This window comes from Primulina huaijiensis, chromosome 3 (assembly GCF_012295235.1).
Source record: "Primulina huaijiensis isolate GDHJ02 chromosome 3, ASM1229523v2, whole genome shotgun sequence".
In the NCBI taxonomy this organism is placed as follows: Eukaryota; Viridiplantae; Streptophyta; class Magnoliopsida; order Lamiales; family Gesneriaceae; genus Primulina; species Primulina huaijiensis.
In genome coordinates this window covers 17,160,619-17,183,455 of record NC_133308.1, presented here as the reverse complement: position 1 = coordinate 17,183,455, position 22,837 = coordinate 17,160,619, and the positions used below count along the sequence as shown (strand labels likewise).

The window sequence follows — 22,837 nt, the reverse complement described above, 5'->3', positions numbered from 1 at the left end:
CAATTTGCGATGACATTTTGAAAACCGTCACAAATAAAATTAGCGACGGATTTATGCAAAACCGTCGCTAATTAGTGACGGTTTTGCTCAATCGTCGTTAAAATTAGCGACAGTTTAACTTAAAGTCCATCGCTAATTTTAGCGAAGTTTTTTTCGTGATTTCCGTCACTAATTTTTTCATTAAAATAAAAAAAATTACTTTTAATAATTTAATAAATAAAAAAAACTTACAATTTGACTATGCTAACAATATTCATGATCTTAACTAACACTTAAAAATTTACCAAAAATTAAAGCGAAAAAATTTACCCTAAATCGAAACTAAAATCGTTTAAGAGAAAAAAATTTTAAGTGTTGTGAAGTAGTGTGAGGAAAATGGACCAAAAACACGGATATTTATAGACAATTTACGACNTGGGTGTAAAAAAATGGATCAAGGTATTTATAGACAGTTTACAATGGTTATTTGTAAAACCGTCGCTAATAGCGACGATTATAGATAAATTGTCGCTAATATTAACGACAGTTATAGCGAAATGTCGCTATTTTCAAAATTGCGATGGTTTTTCTTTTAAACCGTCGCTAATTTTACAATTGCGATGTTTTTACTTTAAATCGTTGCTAATATTAGCGACGGATTACAAACCGCAGCTAAATTTAGTTTAAACCGTCGCAATTTTGAAATTAGCGATGGTTTTGCTATGACCGTTGCTAAATTTAGCGACGGTTAAATATGGCAAACCGTTGTTGTTTGTCCAAAAAACACTTTAATCGACAAAAGTTTTTTAGAAAACCGTTGTTGATTTTCCAAAAAAACACTCTAATAGACAACGGTTCATAGAACCGTTTTCATAAACGCTCAAAGACAACGGTTTATAGAACCGTTGTCATTGACTTTAAAAACCGTCAACAATTTTATAAAACCGTTTTCTTTTGCTTAAAAAAACGCTATACAACAATGATTTTCACTAAAACCGTTGTTTTCAATGATTATGCTGAGCTGAAGATTGAACAATTTGACGAATGGGTACAATTTAGGACAGTAACCCTTACCAAGAAGTTAAAGAAGAAATCAGTTCTAAAGTGTTTCATCTCACTTGAGTCAGCAGTTATGAAGGCAGTCAAATCCACTACTGTAGCCCATGCAATGTAAAAAAGAAATTACTTCTTCGATCTGATGAGAATCAAGCAACTAACTGAAGTGACTATGGAACTGAAGGCGAACTATGATCCAATTGGTCAAACTGCATATGCCAACCGGGCAGTCTTCACACAACTGGACTCTGATCTCATTACTTTTCAGCTGAAATTGAAAAATTGGGAGATGGGACAACAATTGCATATTCCAGTGGAGACCAACAGTTTAACACCAGTTGAGAAGTTCAAGCAAACTAAAGCTTCCTAACCGAACCAGTTGCTGAACAGGTTCAAGAGTCAGTTCATCACCTTATTTCTGAAGAATTTCAACCTTCCTCCTCCACTGCACCTATAGTTCTACAAGTTTTTGATCAAGCAGCTAATATCACCACGTGCACAAATGAAGATCTATCTTTAGTTAACGTGGATGAGCTACTGCTATCAGTTGCTAAAGATATTCAGCAAGAGTACACGGAAGACCAAGTGGCTGATGCAGTTGTTATTGTACCAGTGGCAGATGAAGAAAATTCCCAACAACTGAAGCTGAGGTACGAACTGTAGAAATTCAGTTGGGAATTGAACAGCTTACTGACGATAAAGCAAAGCCAACAGTCCAGGAACCATCAGTTTTACAAGAACTGGTCTCCACTAGCTTGGTGGTTCCTGAGGTTTTTTTTTTTTTTTTTAATCTCAGAAGCCTCTCACAAACTAATCTCTCTAAGGAAGACTGCTGAGGCACCAAGGGCTTCAACTGATCATCATGTTCAGCCTCGGAGTTTTTCTGTACAAGAAGAGACAATCAATGAGGTCGCAGAAGATATTGACCAAGATACTGGTCCTGGTCAGCTAGAAGTGGTGGAATTCAGTCAAAAAGGGAAAGGAAAAGCAAAGGCTACAACTGAAAATTTCTCCCCTGAACTACCACTCGCAACTGACATGATGTTGGATAGTATATTGTCAAATCTGATAGATCCTGGTTTGAAACATATCTCAAGTCAAGTTAACTCAAATACTACACTCTTTAAGTTTGGATACTCTCCAAGACCATACAATGAAAGACTTAAAGAAGTTGTCCAATTATGTATCTGCGTTATTTTCTTTAATTGAGAAAAATGAAAAGAGAAACAGTTACAACTCCTACATTGCTCTCCTCTAAGGAGCTACTCAGCAACATAATTGATTTTGCATACTCAAGCCTGTCTAAGAAGATTGACATTGTACAAAATCAGCTGGTTTAAATATCTGCACTTGTTAGTTCAGCATTCTTTCTCTTCTCTAGAGTAGCGGTAAATGACAAAAGGTGGGAAGAACAAAAGAAGGCAGCAGAGAAATCTAAGAAGTGCAGTGAAACAGACATTTCAACTGATAAAAGACCAACTGACAAGAAAGCAAAGAAATGATCAAGTGTCCTGCATCAATTATACAGTCTGAGGTGCGTCCATATAAATCGTGTAATTTTTTATTTTTAGAATTTCTATACGAAATTGTACTTACCTCTCTCAAACTTAACGAAAAAGTTCTTTCTTATTTTTTGTACGGATCTGTACATTTCTGGAGAACTATTTTATTTACAATCAGTTTTAGTAAATCAGTTAATATAAATAGTATAAAAGTTCAGAAATCTAAGTTTTTTCAAACATTGAAAAGAAGGAAATTGTTGGAATTTATGAGTTTCAGAGTTTGACAAACAAATCGGTAAAAGAACTGAAGAACCAAAATGAACTGACGCAACTGAAATTTCATATAAGAGTTCAAAAATCTTAGTTTTTTCAAACACTGAAAATGAGGAAATTGTTGGAATTTATGAGTTTCAGAGTTTGACAAACAAATCGGTAAAAAAACTGAAGAACCAAAATGAACTGACGCAACTGAAATTTCATAACTGATATCGAAGATTATAAAGTCTTATCGGACTGAAATGGATTAAGAACTGAAGTAAATAGACTAAATTTCTTATAAGTATAAATAAGTCGTAAAACTGATTATTCGAAGTTCATTAAATAGATTAAAGATCAGAACTAAAGACTTCGCAAAACTGAGCTGAAATGATCTAACGAAACTGAAATGTCCAAACTTAAAAGACATCAGTTAAAAATGATGTAGTCCAGCTAAACTGATCAGTTGACACTGATCAGGCGACCAATTTGAATCCTGATCAGTTAGCCATGTCATCAGTTGCAATTTGAATCTCAGTAGACAAAATGACTGACAGTACCATAGCAGGGCAGATGAAGCAGAATAGTCTGATACATCGTACCTCTGTTAGAAAAAGTCATCTACATGGACTAAAAGATGATTCTACGGATATTAATCATTAAATGCATTCAATTTGACCGCTGGAATCAAAGACTATATAGCTGACGAATTCAATTGAAGAAGGATGATATACAGTTAACGAACCATCCACGAACAACTATCAGTCAGTTGCGATTAATTCTCGAGTTTATTCAGTTTACAATCGCACAATTTAACTCTTACTTCATTGATTTATTCGTTGCGTTCGGGTTACTTATTAGATCAAATCAGTTATCAACTGATAAGTAAAAAAAATGCTAAGAGTTTTGGTTTAGCCATATATAAGTCCAAGTGAAATGGGTTATTACAATTCTTTGTAATCAATCAAAGTCTTTTAGTGAATTCTTATATTTGAGATAGAAGAGGTGACGTAGGAGCAGTTGAAGTCTCGAACATGCATAAAACTTTTTTGTGTCCATCATTATATTCATTTTGTTGTCGATACCTTATTCAAACAATATTTAATTTATCCTTCAGTTTATTTCCGCACTACTACTATTAGTTAACTGATAGATATTGACACACAATATTTCAAAATCAGTTTCTTAAAGAACTGATTCATATCTGAAAAAATTTCATAAACCGGAATATTTATTCAAAAACCCCTTATAAATACATCATATCATTAACCAATCCTAACAATGTTGAAGAAGTGTTTGTGGCTGAGCCAGTCAATCAAGCTGAGCCACAAGAACAAGATGCTTATTAGATCGTCTAGGCTACGCTTTAAGTTTCAATGGAAGAGTCAGTGAGTTAAGCTAACCCAAGGGTATTAATGATTGAGCAGGCTGGTCCTTCAAGCAGTCAGGCTCTCAATCTAACTCTTATTGTCACTAGGGAATTACCAAGCATCAAGCTCTCGTCTCCTGATCTTGATCTAACTAATTAATATACGCTGGAAAGAATTCATTCTAGTTTACCTTCATTGCTTCAACTCTTATTATTCTAATGAGAGAATATTCTCCATTTCTTCAACTCTTATTATTCTGAGGAGAGAACATCTGAATACTGAAGAAAACTTGATTAGCTTCAAGGATAAAATTCTAAAGAAGTTCTATGTGATGGGATCGATTATGGGGATCATCGTTGAGTTACAATAGTTCGGTTCTTGAAATATTGAACACCTATTAATTAAATCGAGTTTTGTTTTCAAACCAAGCGGAAGACACTCGAAATAGTCTTTCGTAGAAACCGATTAAACATTTTGTAAAGCATTTAAAATATATGCAAGTTGAATGAGTAAAAAATATTTTGGTTGAAACATTTTATCAAACACTTTGTATGCAATATTTTGATATTTGAAAAACACATAAAATGCTTCAAGAATGCATATTTAAAAACAATGAAAATGATAAGTAAATGCAATAAACAAATAGACATGAATTTGTTTATGAATGTTCGGAGACTTCAAATGCTCCTACGTCACCCCTTCTTCCCCTTGGTAAGGATCCTCTAGAAGACTTTGATTTATAAAACACCTTGTACAAACTCACTCCCGAAGAGTAGCACCCAACTAGAACTCATAGCACTCAAGATTGCAGGCAACACCTCACAATCAGCATATTGTTTAATGTCTCATATGCAAAGACTACAAAAATATTGTTTTACGTATTTGTGTGAAGACTCACTCAACTAATATTTGAAGTTCAACTCTCTTGTATATGTGTGAGTGATTGTGTGTGAGGAATTTATAATTTACAATGCACATCTCAAATTTATCCTCACACAAGGGCTTGTTCTCTCAACTGGCTGTTTTTTTCATGCTAACTGTCCATGTATTGAATCCTCTTCAAAATCTCTTGTTTGATCTTCAAGATGTTGTATTTATAAGCTCCAAAAATGATATATACGTTAGATAAAAGAATATGACCATTTGAAAAGTTTCTGTACTATTTCTGAAATTAAAAAAGTCAAATTCGTCTTGCTAAACATTTTCCCGATTGGTCAACTCTGTTCAACTGGTTCAGTTCAACTGGTCTGGTTCAGTTCAGCTGGTCTAGTTTAGTGTTACTGGTCTGGTTCAGTTCAGCTGGTCTGGTTCAGTTTCAGTTGGTTAGCAGCTGATTCAGTTCAGTTGGTCAGCAGCTGGTTCGGTTCAGTTGGTCAGCTGCTGGTTCGGTTCGGTTCAGTTCAGTTGGTGTGCTGAAATCAGTGTAGCTGATTTCAGTTTGTACAGAACCAGTAAATTCATTGTCATTTATCAGCATCATAAGCTTCGATTCAGACTTTGACTTCTGAAGATGATTTGTAGATCATTGTCTTATCTTTCCAACGCATACTGAATCCTCTCATTCCAATAAACGAGCTGAGAGATATGACCAAAATACCGCAATTGCTCATACCCAACTGATTGCTATTTTCGTGCAATCAGTTCGGTAATTCAGCGATCAGTTAGACCTTGATAAGATCTGATTTTGTCCAACTGACGTAAAATACGACTTGTTTCAAATTGAGTATTCTGATCAGTCAAGTTGGTGGATTTTCATTTGAATCATCTAGATGAGAGATATCATAAAAAAAACCAAAGCTCGCAAGAAATTCAGTTTGTGCACAGTTCAGTTTCAGTTTGCTTCTTGTGTTAATAACTTCAAATTTGAGTAAATATGTTAGAATCACAATAACAAGTTTTGTTAACATCAAAATCAAGATTGCGAATATGAAATGTTCCAACACTATGACATATCCAAAAACATGTTTGACTTCTTTCTGAAGATAGAATCGATCAAGAAGGCTCAGGTAGATACTGCTACTCATCTTGGTGGATAGATTCAGATGAATGACTTTCAGACATGCACCAAGATTGAGGAAGTTCAACAAATGTTAATGAGAAAATTGATAGAGTTAGTATTCAGTTAGCCACAATAGTGTCCTACCTAAAAGCACCTTCTGTGTTGACAAAAAAAAAGTTGGAAAACTGAATCCTCTAGCGGTTAACCTCACAAGAGAGAGCCAATTGATAAATCAAAGAAGCCAACTGATTCTAGTGAAAAATATTCATACTCTAGACTTAAAGATCATCAGAAGAGATAGAGATGGTGCAGTGCCTAGAACAGTTTTATACCTTACTTATTCAGATTCACATTTTTTTTAAGAATGTGAATTCTTTCAATCTATCAAATGAATTCAGTGTTTGTACCAAAAGTGCTTAAATTTTGTCAAACAACAAGAAAGGGGAAATTGTTAAAACATTTACGTTTTGGTGATTATACAAGGCTGATGAACCAATAGATAATTACAGATCCTAGTCGAACTAAATTCAAGAAGAAAACTGATTATTCACATGTATTTGTTTCATAAGCTAAACTAATAATCAGAGTTCTACCGACTTCCTAAGAAAAACTGTTAGTTTACTATTTGAAGGCAAAAAGATCACTGTTAGAAGAAAAGCTGATGCAAAAAGATCTCCGAAAAGAAGCCAGGATTATCAAAAAACAATTGACGAATCTTTTTTCCTTTGTGGATCAGTTAGTCAAAAAAAAATTCTTTGAACATCTAGTGATAATTCCCAAAGAATAAAGCCCAGCTGATGATGGGATAAGATCTTGCATAACATCTTTTTGGTCTGTTGAATGTCAGGGTTTATGCGCACTACCCGATGTGTACTATTTGTCAGAAAGGACGATAACGTGGCAAACGACATCTCTATTTGTAACATATTGACATATTCAAAAACTTAATTGTTGTAGTTGATGCTTATAAATAGATCAGTCATGTTAGACTCAAGAACTCTTGATTATTCACTTGATTATTTCTATCTATTTGAGAAAAGTTCTTCAAAGTCAAAAGAAATTTTTAAAAGCCCAATTAAATATAGTGATCACACGCTAAATTGTTCATTCTAATCGTTGATGATCATTTTGTGCATAGACTTTCTTGCAAAATCCTTGTATCTAAGAGTAAAAACTCCTACTCATTTGTTTAAGTCTATGATATGTAAGTTTCAGTTATGCAGTGTGTTAAGTCATGCTGAAGTGGGTAGTTGCAAAGTGTTGTAATTGTCAAAGTATTTTAGTGAAATCCTACCGCAAGAAAGAATACGTGACGTAGGAATATTAAATTTTCTGAACATCGAGAAACAAACTCGTGTTACTTACATTTCAGTTAGCATGTTCTTGTCCATTATTTGATAGCATAACTGTTCTTACCTTGAGCCATTTTTGTGTTCAAAACTTATCAATGATCATACTTCCGTACAGTGACAAGCTGTTGGCTCATTGATACCCAATCGACAAGAATTACATTTCAATGTTACTAACTCAACCGAAATGTTTCCATACTTTATTGAGATTATTTATTCACACATTCTAAATCAATCTTCTATCCTAACATACTAGTTTAGATGGGTCAAAATTCCACTAACTTCATATTGTTTATTTTATCTTATGCGTGGAGGAAAAACATATTCAACCCTTTTATTTTTTATATATTTTGAACAATATTTTCAAATTGGTTTTTTTTTTTTTAATTATGAGTTAATTTTTTAAAAAATATAAAGTTCTAACTGTAATAGTAACTGTAACCGAAACCGCCAAAAAAGTTACAATTAAGGGTCAAGATATTTTGACTGTCAAACTGATGGGTCCGAACCGTGGTTATGTCTAGTTGTTACGCACAATTAGCATGTGAAAATTTTAGTCAAAAATATTTTGTTCACTAATTAAGGATTGTGCAGATGGTTTTCTCAATATTTTAAGTTTTATGCGGGTTAAGATATGCATTTAATATATTATAAATCACTTTAAAATATAATTATTGTTTTTGTATTAAAAAAATGAACATATCAACCAACCAAAGGTAGATACTATGATAACCTCATTCTTAATAATATAGTAAGAGATAGTAATAGATATAAGTATAAATTGATAGAATAGTCAATTTAATCATCTAATTTTTTTCCGGTCAAATTTGTTTTTAGCCATGTAACTTTTTTTTTTTGTGTTGATTTTTCAGTCCTAATTCGTCGGAGTGCTGAAGTGGCGTTAGATACATACTCTATTTTTTTAATGTCACGTCGGTATTTTTTTAGTGTAACATTAGCAATTTTTGGTATCACATCATCGCTCTGATGAAATTAGGCTAAAAACCAACAAAACTCTAAACTATAGGACTAAAACTCAACTTTAACAAGTTCAAGGATAAAAAAACAAACATTACAATTTACAAGATTAAATTGACAAATATAAAAATTATTTAATTGGATTAAATAAAATATTAAGAATGTTTAATCTCTCTAAAATTACAAAAATAGTATATATCTAACATGTTTTATCCAATATAAAAATCTTTTAGTTTTCTAAAATTATTTATTCATCTTTATCTCTAGTATTAAATTTTAGGTCCACATTACTCCTAATATAAAGTTATGGACAAATAGGTAATTTGAAAATTGTAAAAGTTATCATATTTAGATAATCATTTCAACTATATAATAACACGTGGGAATAATAATAATTTTAGATTTTAAAAAAATGCAACATACAAGTGTACTAGTTTTTGTCCTGATTACATAAATCAAACCATAACATCAATTTGAAATCATAAAAAAATAAAAAATCAATAGTTTTGCGAAATTTTCCAAACGAGATTTCATTTGTAGTTTAAACCAAAATGATACATGTAAAATCAAAACTTTTATTGTTTTTACATTAAAAAAAATTTATTTGTTTTCCTCTGTACATGTGTCGTTTAAGGTTTTTTTTAAAAATAATTTAATTTTTAAAATTTATTTAAAAAATAATTTTAAAAAAAACTGCAATCCGTGCTTACGAAGCACGGACCGTGCGGACGTAGAGCAGGCACGGACGCTCCTCCACGTTGGAGCGTCCGCGCGGACGCCTCCACGTGGACGTCCGGGTCCGTGCTTACCAAAGCACGGACTCTATNCCATTCTTTTTTAGAAGTGATTTTTTTGTCCATTGTCCATTTCTTTTCAGAAGTTCACGTGAATTTTAAGTTCAATTATTGCAATGAAAATTAGCTTCAATATATAGATCATATATTCGACGAATGAGTTATCAATTTCCTCTTCATTTTTCTCTCAGATTTTCATTGACAAAATGTCTAACATCGATATACTCTTATATTTTGGTGGTCAGGTGGTTATCGATAATGGATCGGTTGAATATAGCATTCCATTTGTTAGACCGATACGAGTATTACGGTCTATTAATTTGTTGGAGTTCGTTGAAGTTGTGCATAAAATGTTAGGAATCGATTTAACGAATTTTTCTCTGAAGTTGTCAACAAAATATTCATTCATGGATAGATCATCTTGGAATGAAATTTAAGTCAATCTCGTTGATGATGATGCTCTAAAGTTTATAATGCAATGTGATAATATGCATATGTTGCATTTATACGTAGAAGTAAATTCAATTGAGCATGATGCTGAATTTGATGATCCTGAATCCTACATTCCACATGCATCCGATTCAGGTTTCAATAATCAACCCGGTAAATCTACATATGGTGGTTTCCAGGATGTAGAATCTTATGTTCCACAGGTTACTGAAGGACTCGGTAATATGATTTTCGATGATGTAAGTGGGTCTTGAGATCAATATATCAATGTCTCGTCGGAACAAAATAATGCTCCATATTGGCCGAATCCAACATTAGATACGATTACTCGTTGTCCGGATCAGACCAATAATGATGATATTTGGAGGACTGATTCTGAATCTGATATGTCATATAGCGAGTCTGAAGAAAAAGAATTGAATGTTGACGATGAAGTGAATATTTTTACAAATCCTGATGAGGGGACATCATCTCGACAACCACCTCGTGACACATTACAGAGACACACCGTACCATTTCTTTCAAACACTTCTGAAATTCCATCGTTTTTCAATAAATTTTTTGGGGAAGACCTCCTGATTCTGTCGATGTACCTTCTGGAGTGCAATCAAGCTATTACAATCCGGATAAAAGTGAATTATGCGTTAATATATTATTTAAAGATAAGAATGATCTTATTGCATCTGTGAAGGATTATTCAGTCAGAGTTGTCAGGCGTGAGTACCGTGTCATGGAAAGCACACGCAATTTGTGAAAGTTACGTTGTAAAAACAATTCTTCTACGGTCATTTGTCGATGGGGACTTCGCGCTTTTTTGAAGGCCAAGACTGGTTATTAGAAAATAACAAAATATGGCAGGCTTCACACATGTATATCTACCTCTGTTGGTATAGACCATAAGAATTTGAATAGTGATATGGTGGCACATACGCTATTGGGAGTTGTTCGTTGTGATCCTGCTTACGAGATTAAGTATATCATCGAAAATGTGAAAGATAAATATGGATATCAAATCTCGTACATGAAGGCATGGCGCAATTTGAAACGTGCTGTGGAAATTGCTTATGGTACATGGGAGAGCTCCGTTCAATTATTTCCCAAATATATGTGTGCTTTGTGCAAATATAATCCGGGAACAGCTGTGGAGTGGAATTGCGAAAGAAAAATGGAGCTTGGCTCATGATGGTGGTTGGCGTTGAGGGGTGATGACAACCAATATGTCGGAGTGTTTAAACAGTGTGTTGAAGGGTGTTCGTGGACTTCCAATATCTGCCACAGTACACCTGACACTTATGAGGTGCGTACAATATTTTATTGAACGTGTGACAAGAGGTGGTCGTATGGTTCAGGAAAATCAGCTGTGATCAGATTACGCATGTCGGAAGTATGAGAAGTGGGCAAGAAAATCTATTGAACATCGTGTTGTTAAATAAGATGTACATAAGCAAACTGTATCGGTTGCAACTGTAGGAAGGCCAAGTCGTGGCCAACATATGCAGGTCTTTAAGTTATCAACGAGTGATTGTTCATGTGGTAAATGGAAGATTTTTGGCATCCCATGTTCCCATGCTATCTGCACCGCTAAGTGGCACTCCTTCGATCTCACGACACTTGTGCAGCCCTGGTACAACATATCTGAGTACTTAGCAATGTACGAGGGCAGATTTCAACCTCTTGTAGATGAGCGATACTGGGATCCTCCAACTTTCGAGTTGCACCACAATCCGGTTAGACGTGAAAGAAGAAGAGTTGTTAGAGACAGAACAACTAGACTGAGAAATGAGATGGACACAGCGGTTTCTAGACATAGACAACATTGATGAAGTATTTTGTTAAATTGTACTAACGCTTGATAAAAAAGTACCGCTCGCCAGAACAGGGCGCGCCCGAGCGATAAAAAAGTACCGCTCGAGCGCGGCCCGCTCGGGAGAAAATTTTTTCCCTTCTCTCCTCTTCCTTATCTCATTCCTCATCTACACTTTCCCTTTCCCTTCCCTCAAATCCCTAACGCCAAAAAACTCCATTTTTTTTCTTTTTTCTTCACCAATCTCTTCAAGATCAAGATTCAAGCAACGTCTCGCACTTGTCTTCAAAAAACAAGAACTTTCTACTCTCCGGTCATCTTCTACAACAAACTTCACCACCTTCATGGCACCCAAGAAGTCGAAAGGCAATCCTAGCTTTTCCTCTTCTTCTTCTTTTGATAGAAGTAGATTTGTTAATCCTACGGCTAGGGCTCGGTATGAACATGCCAAAACTCATAGAAACCCGATTACCGAGCGGGGATTTCGTAGACAAAGGGAGGATCGATCTGTAGGTCCTCTTGTTGAGTTGGAGAATCGTGGATGGGAAAAATTTGGGGCTCAACCTAACGCGGCGGTTGTATCGGTTGTGCTAGAATTTTATGCAAATGTTGGTGAGAGGACGGATGAGAAGGCCTTTGTTCGGGGTAGAATTGTGTCGTTTGATTCGGGTACAATCAATACATTGTTAGAAACGCCCGAGGTCGATGATTCCGCCTTCCAGGCTTTGGTTGTCGCCCCTGATTACGCAATGATAATCGACACCCTGTGTCATCTCGGGACGATCTAAAAACAAATAGGGGGCACCGAGTTGTTTTGACTAGAAATATCTTACGACCGAGAATGCTCTTTGGTATTTGTTTTTGGCAAGGAGAATGATGCCGGTCTCACACAAGAGTGAAGTGCAGAAAGAGCGGGCGGTGGTGCTATATGCGTTATTTGAGTGTTACAGCATCAATGTGGGAAAGCTCGTCAATTCTCAAATCATGATGAGCGTTCAAAACAGACACATCGGGCTTTTCTTTCCGACTATAATAATAGAGTTGTGTGCGAGGGCAGGGGTTGTCTTCCGTGATGATGAGGAGTGGCTGCAACCAATGAAGCTCATCTCTGCGGAGGACTTGTAGCGGAAGTACGCAAAACAACAGTTAGACTTCCGCACGCATGAGGGAGATACAGGTGGATCGAGCACAGCCACCCCGCGTCGCCCACAACCCCACAGACGGTCCCTAAACGACAAAGTAAATGAGACTCTTGCCTTCCATTCTCATCAGGAACAAGTTAACTTGAACCACAATGAACATTTTGCCTATCTCGAGTCCATGACGTAGACAATGCTAATCTACATGGGTGTTGACCCAGGGACCATCCCTCCAAATTTGATAACATAAACGTCTTTTTTTTTCATCTTATATGTCGGTCGTGTACTTTCTTGTGTTCAGACGTGTAAATGTTAAAATATTTTTCGTACGTGTTTGTTTAATTGTGCTTCTTTGTTTTTAGTCGGCACTTATGATTTTTTTTCATCTGATATTCCGCTTATCTTTCGCTTATTATCAATATATTGTAGAAATGATACAATTTATACGATGCAACAATGCAAATGATACAATAATAGAATTGATATAGTTACAATTAAATAGAAAATTCATCGTCATAATTATAATGATACAAATGGCTCTCGGTCCCACAATTAGGTGGATTGCGTCTTCTCGTCCCTCTACGCAATCCTACATGTTCAGGATTTTCCTCATTTGAGTAACCTGGAAAAGTGATAGATGAAATAAAATTCTTCTGAAGTCGAGTGTCATGCACAAGATGCTGAGGACCAACATTAAGCATATTCGTAAAACTTTGTGTGTTCGACCAATACGGAGTCTGAAAATCCGGCTGACCAAACGAACGAAAGTCAACAAACCCCGAATCACTTAAAAAACCAGGTTGAATAGTTGAGGTTCCTGCGACATTCAATTCGGTTGACGGAATAATATTAGAGGTTCCTGCAAACCCAGTTCATTGTGTAACCATGTCACCTCCCCACCCGAATGATGACTGATGTGAAAATGGAGAATGCGTACTGAAATTTTGCTGAACATTATATTGTCCAACAATCATATTGTACGGATATGGTTGAAAACCAACTACAGAAACAGCAGGTGATATGATGCACACAGTTATTCGATTATACCTTTGGAAGTAGTCTTCGTCAGTTCGCATCGATCGCCCATGTCGCACCCTTTTAGCAACATATCTCAACCTATTATTCCACAACTCAATTGAATTTCTATGATACTCTCTCCAATCGGTGTTTCGATGTCCTATTCTGGTGATATTATGCATATCATCATTGTCGACGGCAGACCCTGGAATTGATTGTCGTCTTCTAAATTGTCGCATCACCCGATTAGGACGGTGCATCTCCACAATGTCAAAGCATATAAGAGGAAAAACACATCGCCATATTTTGTTGTCGTATGAATCAATAATCGTCTTCACATCTATGTCACTCTTCTGATAAACGACCCAATTAAACTTTAAAAAATTAAAATGTTCAAATTAGAAATTCATCTACTCAGAACAAAACAATCTTCATTTAATCACTATTAAGTATTAAAATTATATAATACCTCGTTATTATTCATACGATCTAGAGAATCCCTTATAATTCTTATGGCATGTGTTGGCGAATGTGTGTAACTAAATTATATTTTCCACCTACAAATAAAAAAAAAATTACATATCAAAAATTTATACGATATATATATGATTTTACCACAATAATTTGTAAATATTACTGTGCACCATACGGTGAAATTGGAATAATAGCATCTGGATCAACGGGAGGTACACCTAATGTTAACCCATCTCGGTCGGGGTTAACACATTTAATCCTACTCTATGCCGATATCTGCTTACAATAATAAAAAATAGTTCAACAAAAATAACAAAAAATTTGTGTTGAATAATCACATTACATTAACGATACCTGCAGGATATATAAAGGTCCAGCCATTGTTGTCTTCTCTATATGTGACGCGTTACACAACTCACGGTATAGAAATGCTAAAACTGCACTACCGCAACTATAAGACTTCACGTTATCAATATCCCGTAGGAGTTGCAAAAATATTAGTCTAGCAAATCCTCCTTGATAGTCAGGAAGCATTATTCCTCCAATAATCATTAACGCTACACAACGGGTAAATTTCACAACATATACTTCTGAAGTGTCATCAGTAACAAGGTTAGACATACAATGATCGTATAATGCAGTCATAGACAGATGACCACCTTTTAAATGATTTGATGATGGCAAAAATCCTAACAAGTCGAAACATAAGTGTTGTCATTCCTCAACTTTATGTGAAACATCTATTACAGTAATTGTTTCACCATCAATTGTTAGACCCCAAATTATTGAAACATCTTGTAACGTGACAATTGCTTCACCACATGGAAAATGAAACGTGTGTGTCTCGCGTCGCCAACATTCAACAAGAGCAGTAATCAAATTATTATCAAAAACTTTTGAGCCACATTCTAAAACTCTATAGAAACCTATATGATTCAAAAATGCAAACACACGATTGTGTATATAATTATCAGTGTATAACTTTCAAATCAAATTGTCTGACCTCTTGACTTTAATAATATCATCAACGGTTATGGAAGAAATTGTTGACGACATATGTGTTGCTTGTAAATAGAGCACACTGGGATCTTCGGGACCTCGATTCTCAGCCATTCTGAAATATGTTGTCGATCTTCTAAAATTCAATATATGGTAAGCAACGATGTCGAAAAATTTTTGAGACGAAAGGAAAAATTATGAAGAACAGAAAAGGAAAATATGGATGGGTTAAGAAGGAGGAAAGAGAAGATAATGGATGAGGGATAAGGTGTGGGGGGAAACGGACACATGGAGTGTCCGCTCCAACGAAGCACGTACGCTAGAGCGTCCGTGATTCGTAAGCGCGGATGGCTCCATGTTGGAGCGTCCGCGCTTATAGAGCGCCGACGCTCCAACATGGAGCATGGTCCGTGCCATGCGGAATTGCACGGATTACCGTAAAATTGCAAATATTTTTTTAAAATTATTTTTGAATTAAATTTTAAAAAATAAATTATTTTAAAAAAAAAACCGTTTATATTGTTAGTAGTATTAGTATTGCACAGTTGTTAATGGTATGTTACTTAAATTACAAATTTGAACCATAACTTAAAAAAAAAATCAAATTAAGGAATTTTATTTCAAGCCCCAAAAATGGAGTGAACAATAATATGAAAAGAAATTTCTTACATCATGCCAGAGATGCTCAAATTATCTTAATAGCTAAAGGGCATTTACACACACAACCTGCAGAATTTTACATATACAAATTAACTTTCAAAGAAATCTGCCATATTTTTCATCGAAGAACCTACCTGAAAATCAAAATCCCTAACTAACCCCTTCAATCTAGCCCAAAAGTTCTTTTCAGCTCGTCTCTCATCAGATTTCTTCCTCGAGAGCCCGGTCATTTTCTTCAACTCCACGGCATTTTTCAACAAAAAATCAGCCAGATGAACATGCGGCTTCTCCCCCTTGAACCCACGAAACTCGACTTCTTTAAGGTGAGACACAATACAACATGGCATCGATTCCACCAAGTCATAATCATAATCATTCCACATCCACTGTAAAAGAAAGACAATGAACGTTGACTTGAGCTCTGTGGAAAATATAAATAGGATGAAAATAATAACTCAAGAGGAGATTAATATTTAAAATTTTCTAAATAAAGGGAATAACAATAGCTTATTGTAGATGCTGGATCCACCCCTAACATTTTCTTAAAGAGAAGGCCGGAGTTGATGACAAACTTACCATATTTAACTTGATCCATTGAAGATATGGCGTCGAATGAAGAAACTCTAGAAATGCTTCACTGTTGCATTTTGTAGAAATTTCTAGTCGTTTTAGCATATTAAAATTTGGAAGTGGAGTCCCTTGGTTTGATTGGGCGATAGCCTATCACAGATAGATAAAAGTAATATTAATAACAATAAGGTTTCATTAAATTTCACATTTCGTCAAACCAAGAAACTAGAGCTAGCTCAGTTGTCAGTTTGCAATATAAGTTAACAAGTAAAAAAGAAAGCATTCAAATACAAATATACTTTAAGTTACTGACATAATATAAAACTCAATATTACTGACATAATATGCCAAGGAGCTCGAAAGCAAGAAGTAGGTAATATAATAAATTGGTTTTCGTTTATTCTTGGGTGAAACACAATTCTATGATAACTAACAATGTATCAACCTTGTGATGTAATGAGAGTAACATGGCTACACAATCTAACCTCCACAGTATCACCTGATAGTTGTAAATGATTTAAGCCAGAGCATCCTTTCAATAAGAGACGAGCTTGTAATCCATTCTTTCTAATTACTTGAAGATCATCTTGAAAACCTTCATAACCAATCGCTGCTGAAAAAACCGATGATGAACTTAGATCAAATTTTTCTACAAAATAACGATGAAAACCAATTTCCAGGAGCTTGGCTCCAGTAATCTTAATGTAACAGTTCTCTACTTCAGGAAGATCCGAGTAATGTATCACTTTTAACTCAGTTAATGCTGGAGCCTTGACTTCCACAAAATTCACTTTCAACCATTTGCAATCTCTTAGCTCAAGCGTTTCCAAGACCGGAAAGTTAAATATAAGTTGACTATTATGGTCGTTTAGAATTTCAACTTTACCAAGACGCAGAACTTTAAGATTGGAAAACCAATTCTGGACTGGCCTGAAAACGCAAGGCAATTGTAACTTCAGTTTTGTCAATGGGATACAATCAAAAAGGCAACGGGGTACAACAACACCTCCATAATCATAAACTATTAGCAAATCCTCAACGTTTCTCATCAACGCAGCAGATATCCAAGTCATTATTCGACATGCATCATACTCCTGTTGAAATGCAAGGTGAAACCTTTTTAATCTCGAAGTATGAGAAAGGATGAAAATCCTGTTGACAAAATAAACAACACTCTTCCTCCTAGTTGTCTTAAGAGAAAATCGCTTGCTATCGTCGATGACTATATTGTAAATAGAAGTCCATTTATATTCCCAATTCTTGGACAGAACACAAGTTCGCAGGGCGTCCTTTGTTGGTAGGAGGGACAAAATTCGACTAATAATACTTTCAGGAAAATTACTAATGATATCTTCACCATCGTCATCTGTCTGGCTCATTCTTGGTTTGTCACCTGCATTGCTGTCAATTTGAACACTTACCTCCATTATTGTAACAGTCAACCTGAGTCATTAAATAAAATGTAGAAGGTCGTTACTGATCAAAATAGCATATCCTATCACGCATCGACCCAAGAATTAATAAAATGGTACAAGGAGGCGGGTGTAATCCATCTAGGGCAAATTTTCATTTTAAGCAAAATTACTTTATATATCCATTTCCTGAGAGGTACCCCGATTCACCCATTTATGATGTTTCGTTCCTATCATTGAATGCAGAAATCAATTTTTTACCCCAAAAAAATGCAGAAAGCAAGAATAATAGACCAGATAACATCAATACATGCATCCTGACACAAGAACATGAACAGATACAACCAAAAGCATAACAAAATCTACGGCGAAAATCCCTAAAAGCACATACAAAGAAGATATTCGCAAAATTTACCGGATGAACTAATTGTTCTCGATCCGATAATTGATGTTTGTTTGTTGAACTCGTCACCTGTTAGGAGAAACTGCTACATGCGCATAAGATGTTTGCTGAAAGTTCCGACGGTTTACATAGGTCGATTTAAAATTGGAGTGAGCTGATACAAGAGACGCTCGGAGGCTCTACAAATTGACCAAATTTATATATTAAATAAATAATATAAAACAAAAACAAACAAACAAAAATTTAAAAAACAGAAAACTATTCAAATTAAATTAAAGGAAAACTTTCAATAACTCTCTATATCCCTCCTCAACTTTATTTTTACTCCATATCCCTTCAATTCTTTGTTTTAGCTCCCCAATATTTTAAAATTTCCAAGAATACCCTTATCCTCTTATTTTAGTAATTGATTTTTATTTTAAACATAAAGGTCCTTCATGCTTCCGTAAAATAAATTAAATCTTTTACCTCTTTGACCGGAGTACTATCGGGTTATATCCACCGTAATTTACGAACTGCTCCTCACAGTCCAACCACACAATCGCAACCGATGGTTACCGACGCAGATTCCTTCAACAGTACTTGGCACAACCCTAAGTCGTTTCCCACTTTACGGTGTACAGTAAAAGATAAAATTTTGAAAATAATAAATGAGAGGGGCTAGAGCAAAGATTTCTTTATTCAAACACAAACATTTATTATTACATTGAAACCTCCTGCAGAGGAGGAGGAACTTGCTTAGCTACTTATAGTAGCCGAACTTCAAAAACACATACACTTGAAAGAAAAATATTACAATTTATTTGTTGAAAGAAATGAGGAAAATGTTCGATGATCTTCACTTCCTTCTTCCTGCTTTATTTATAGAAGGCTTCTTCGGTTTTGAAACTCGAATTCCAAATCTTGATAAGCCTTTACAGCTTGCACATGGACCATGTAGTGGTTGAATGGTCCATTGAGGTGGTCCCTCTATTTGAAATGTCTTTTTCTATATCATTAATCTAGAAATCAACTTCTCTTCTTCTTTAGAGATGAGCTTGTAAGTTATCTACTGAAATCTCGTCTCTTTTTTCTTTGTAATGTTTAATTATATATCGGAGAGGTTCCAGCTGATCTCTATATTTCTTGATTCTTCTTTTCGAAACTTTTAGATATGTGAAATACATCCTTAAGTTTCGTTCTGGTGTGGTTTCACTAGTTCCATTTACCCTTATTTATAGTTTATTTATAGTTGGGATTGAGTCCAGTTTTCTTGTTTTATTGGATTCTCTTTATTAAAGATAAGGTATCAAATGTACTTTTGTCATCTACCACCGATTATTGGTGGTCCTTGTCTTATCACTCACATGGTGGTCCTTCTTTTCTTAGTGGGTTTGGTCACCTATCCCTTTTAATTTTGTCGAAGAATATTTGGCTTTTTGTTTCCTCGAGGAAAATGTGATTGTGGTCCTTCCCCACTTGTCCTTGTTTCGGTAAAATGTTTCCGATCAGATCTCGGTTTGAAACATTTACCGAACTCCGGTTCTTTCTGATTATGGCATTCAGAACAGATGTTTTCTGACCATCTTCCTATATGTGCCATATTACAAAATTTTCGGCGAGTCTCTTTACTGGCCGGCAGCTTGCTGTTCCATAGAAGATTTCTTTTCTTCTCGAATAAATCTTCTGCAAAACTTGTTGTCTTTCCTGTCATAGTGTTTAACAGGAATGATCCATTTAAAGAATTTTGGTAAAACTTAAATGAAAACTTGACTTTGTCCATCTCCGTGAGACAGACCTAGATACCCCATGCTCTCCTGGTAGATATGTCATCTTCATTGAATGAAGAGACTAAGGGGGTTTCATTTGTAGGAGGATCCTTTATAAATTTTTGAGAATTCATGTCTAGCCTCCTTAGCTTGATGAAATGAAAGGCTTCGTGTGAGCCTTTCCCTGCTGATTCTAGTGCTGCACTGAAAAAATACAGCTCCAAAACATCTCATCTGGACAAATGATCATTGTTCGTCCAAGTTTCATGTACCGCTTCCTGTATCCATTTTGGTAATGCTGATATCTCCGGGAAGCTGGGCGAAGTAGTATAAACTGAGGCAAGAGCCCCAAATTCATACCAGGCTTTGACCTCCTTTGGATATGAATTTTGTTTTATCCATACCCTAGGATATTTTCCTGCAACATCAACTAGAACCATGGCTGGGTTGATGCCAATTCTTGTGTTTAATTTCTCCCAATTCTGTTGGTAAACCTGAAATGGAGAAATTGCATTTTCATTAGTACCAACCTTAGTTTTGCCTTTGTCAGTACGAGGCCTAACGTTGATCTCTCCCTCTTCAATGCCCGAGATGAAAGGTTGACTTGACAACTCGAGATAAGGATCTGGAGTCTCAATTTTTGTTTCAGCCGACTCATCGGGAGATGATCCCGACTTAACACTTGTGCTAGGGGTACTTGAATCCTCTGCTCCAGGTATAGAGTCCTGTACTCGAAAACTCTCCATTTGGGAAACCAATGGTTTCTCAATGCCTTGGAGGATAGGCCTTTGCATTACAGACTATAACTGAGTATATGCCTGTAAACATCCAGTGATTCGATAAGAGACAATTCTCTTATCAGCTTGTTGAAGCCTTCCCGCAACTTTTGCGTTCAGTGCTAACTTGTTAAACTCGGTTTGAAGCATTTCAAGGTTTTCCCTCAAATGCCTCTGCATCTTGATAATAGCATCAATGTCAATGCTGTCCATCTCTTGTTAAAAAATCTGCAAGAATATTTTCATGAGAGTTAATTATCACAATATCAAAAATGTAATTTTGACATAATGCTTGCCATCTTAATAATCTGGTCTTCTCAGGTTTAGACTCAATTCTATTTCTTAAGAAAGCTTTCACCTGTGTGTTATAAACTTTTAAAGTGAATTTCTTTGCAAGTAAAAATAATGACCATTTCTCAAAAGCCCTTTTTACTGCATAAAATTCCTTCTCGTTGATATGCCATCTGATGGCTTCTGCATATGAGAATAAACCACTACAATACCTGCATGGTTGTTCTCCATCTGGTGTGAGCTTAGTAAGGAATGCTGCCCACCAATGATCACTAGCATCGGTATACAATACCAGATTATCCTCATCTAGAGGAATAGCCATCTTTGGAAGTTCTTACAAATCTCCTTTAATTGGCATAGTCCCTTTGTGTGTTCATCCTTCCATATAAATCTAGAATCTTTTTTTAATAATGGACTAAACATGTAGAGCCCAAAATCAGTACACGTAAAGCACATGCATTTATTTAAATTGTAAAAAAATATTTATTTAAGTTTAAAAGGAAATTTTAAGTTATTGAGTATTTATTTTATGACAATTAGTATTTTTATTTCCCCTTAATTGTTGTGCAACTTTTGTAAATTTAAGAATATTTTATGAATCAGTTTTCAAGCCTCGAGTAGTCTAAAATTTTATTTGGACTACACCATATAATGATTAATTAGTTTAAACCTAATCAATATATTTAAGTTATCCCTAAACTACTCTAAATCAATCCCACTTGCCTCAAATTTCAAGACTTTGGCCAAGTCTTCTCCGGAAGAAAATCCACATGCCCATGAATTCTCTTCCATTTCTCCTCATTTATTTCCCTTCTCTCCTCAAGGGTTCTTGAGCTCCATTTCCATCTATTCTACCATTTGAGAATAGCAAGAAGCTCCAAATTTCTTCCTCGTGTCCGGATCGTTGATATTTGCAAGATTTCCTACGTTTCAAGACCAAAGACATGTATATTCTTTAGTTTTGTGCATCGATCTCATCATAGTAGATATTTTGATGTATGTTATGCGTGAAAGTTTAATTGTTATGAGAAAAGTTTGAGCGATTATGAATTGAATCGATTTCTGAAACATTTTGGATCTCAAAACATGAGTTTGCTGTCATTTTAAAAAATGCAACTTTTTGGTCGATATTTTGGAAAAACTTTCAACATATAAAACGTAGAACTTTTTGAGACCTTCGATTTGACAGTAAATGCAAAATATTTCAATAAGAAATGAGTGAGTTATGATTGTTTTTGTGGGACTGCTCAAACCGCAATTTGTATGAAAATGTGTTCTTGAAGTTTTATTGTTGCAGGCTTCGTTGAGAATCGACGGGTGTTTGCTGCTGTGTCTAAGCATGTTGAGTATGACGCTGAGATGGTTTTTGGTGTGTCGGTTCACATCGATAGGCACTTGTTTGCATTAGAAGTCGTAGGATGCGTTTTGGTGTCAAATGGCATGTTCACGGATTGGGTTGCGTTGCTTGTGATGCATAGTTGTTTTGGGGTATTTGTTTGAGTTTGAATAAGTGCCTTAGCATCCTAGGATGGGTCTTGAGGTAGGATTAAGTCACAAGTGTAGGGAATTCCGTTTGTTCACGATTACAGCACCTACACGGACCCAAAGCCGTACCTGTACACGGAGTCCGTGCCATTTTTCCTTCAAAATGCGAATTTCCCGCATGTACCCGGACCCCTACACGGGGTCCGAGTACCCCCTTTTTATAAAAAATAAAAAAATAAAAAAATAATTTTTTTTAATTTTGAGTATAAAATGTAGGATGTGTTTTATGATTATGAATATAAATATAGGATTTATTTTGTGGTTATA

At 35.3% G+C, this 22,837-nt stretch overlaps 1 protein-coding gene across 2 annotated transcripts; it reads right to left on the bottom strand.

Moving 5' to 3' along the window:
- Positions 1–15,796: 15,796 nt before the first annotated feature.
- Positions 15,797–18,379, bottom strand: LOC140973550 (F-box/FBD/LRR-repeat protein At1g51370-like). Of its 2 annotated transcripts, none has more exons than XM_073436453.1 (4): positions 18,223–18,372; positions 16,881–17,796; positions 16,402–16,545; positions 15,797–16,211 (listed from the first exon to the last, which is right to left on the bottom strand). In XM_073436453.1, the coding sequence occupies exons 2-4, from the start codon at positions 17,772–17,774 to the stop codon at positions 15,915–15,917; spliced, it is 1,335 nt and encodes a 444-aa protein (XP_073292554.1). In that variant the 5' UTR covers positions 17,775–17,796; positions 18,223–18,372; the 3' UTR covers positions 15,797–15,914. The 2 variants fall into 2 exon arrangements, with proteins under 2 accessions (XP_073292554.1, XP_073292553.1); XM_073436452.1 differs by having other exon boundaries at positions 15,798–16,211; positions 16,881–17,838; positions 18,223–18,379.
- Between the last annotated feature and the right edge of the window lie 4,458 nt (positions 18,380–22,837).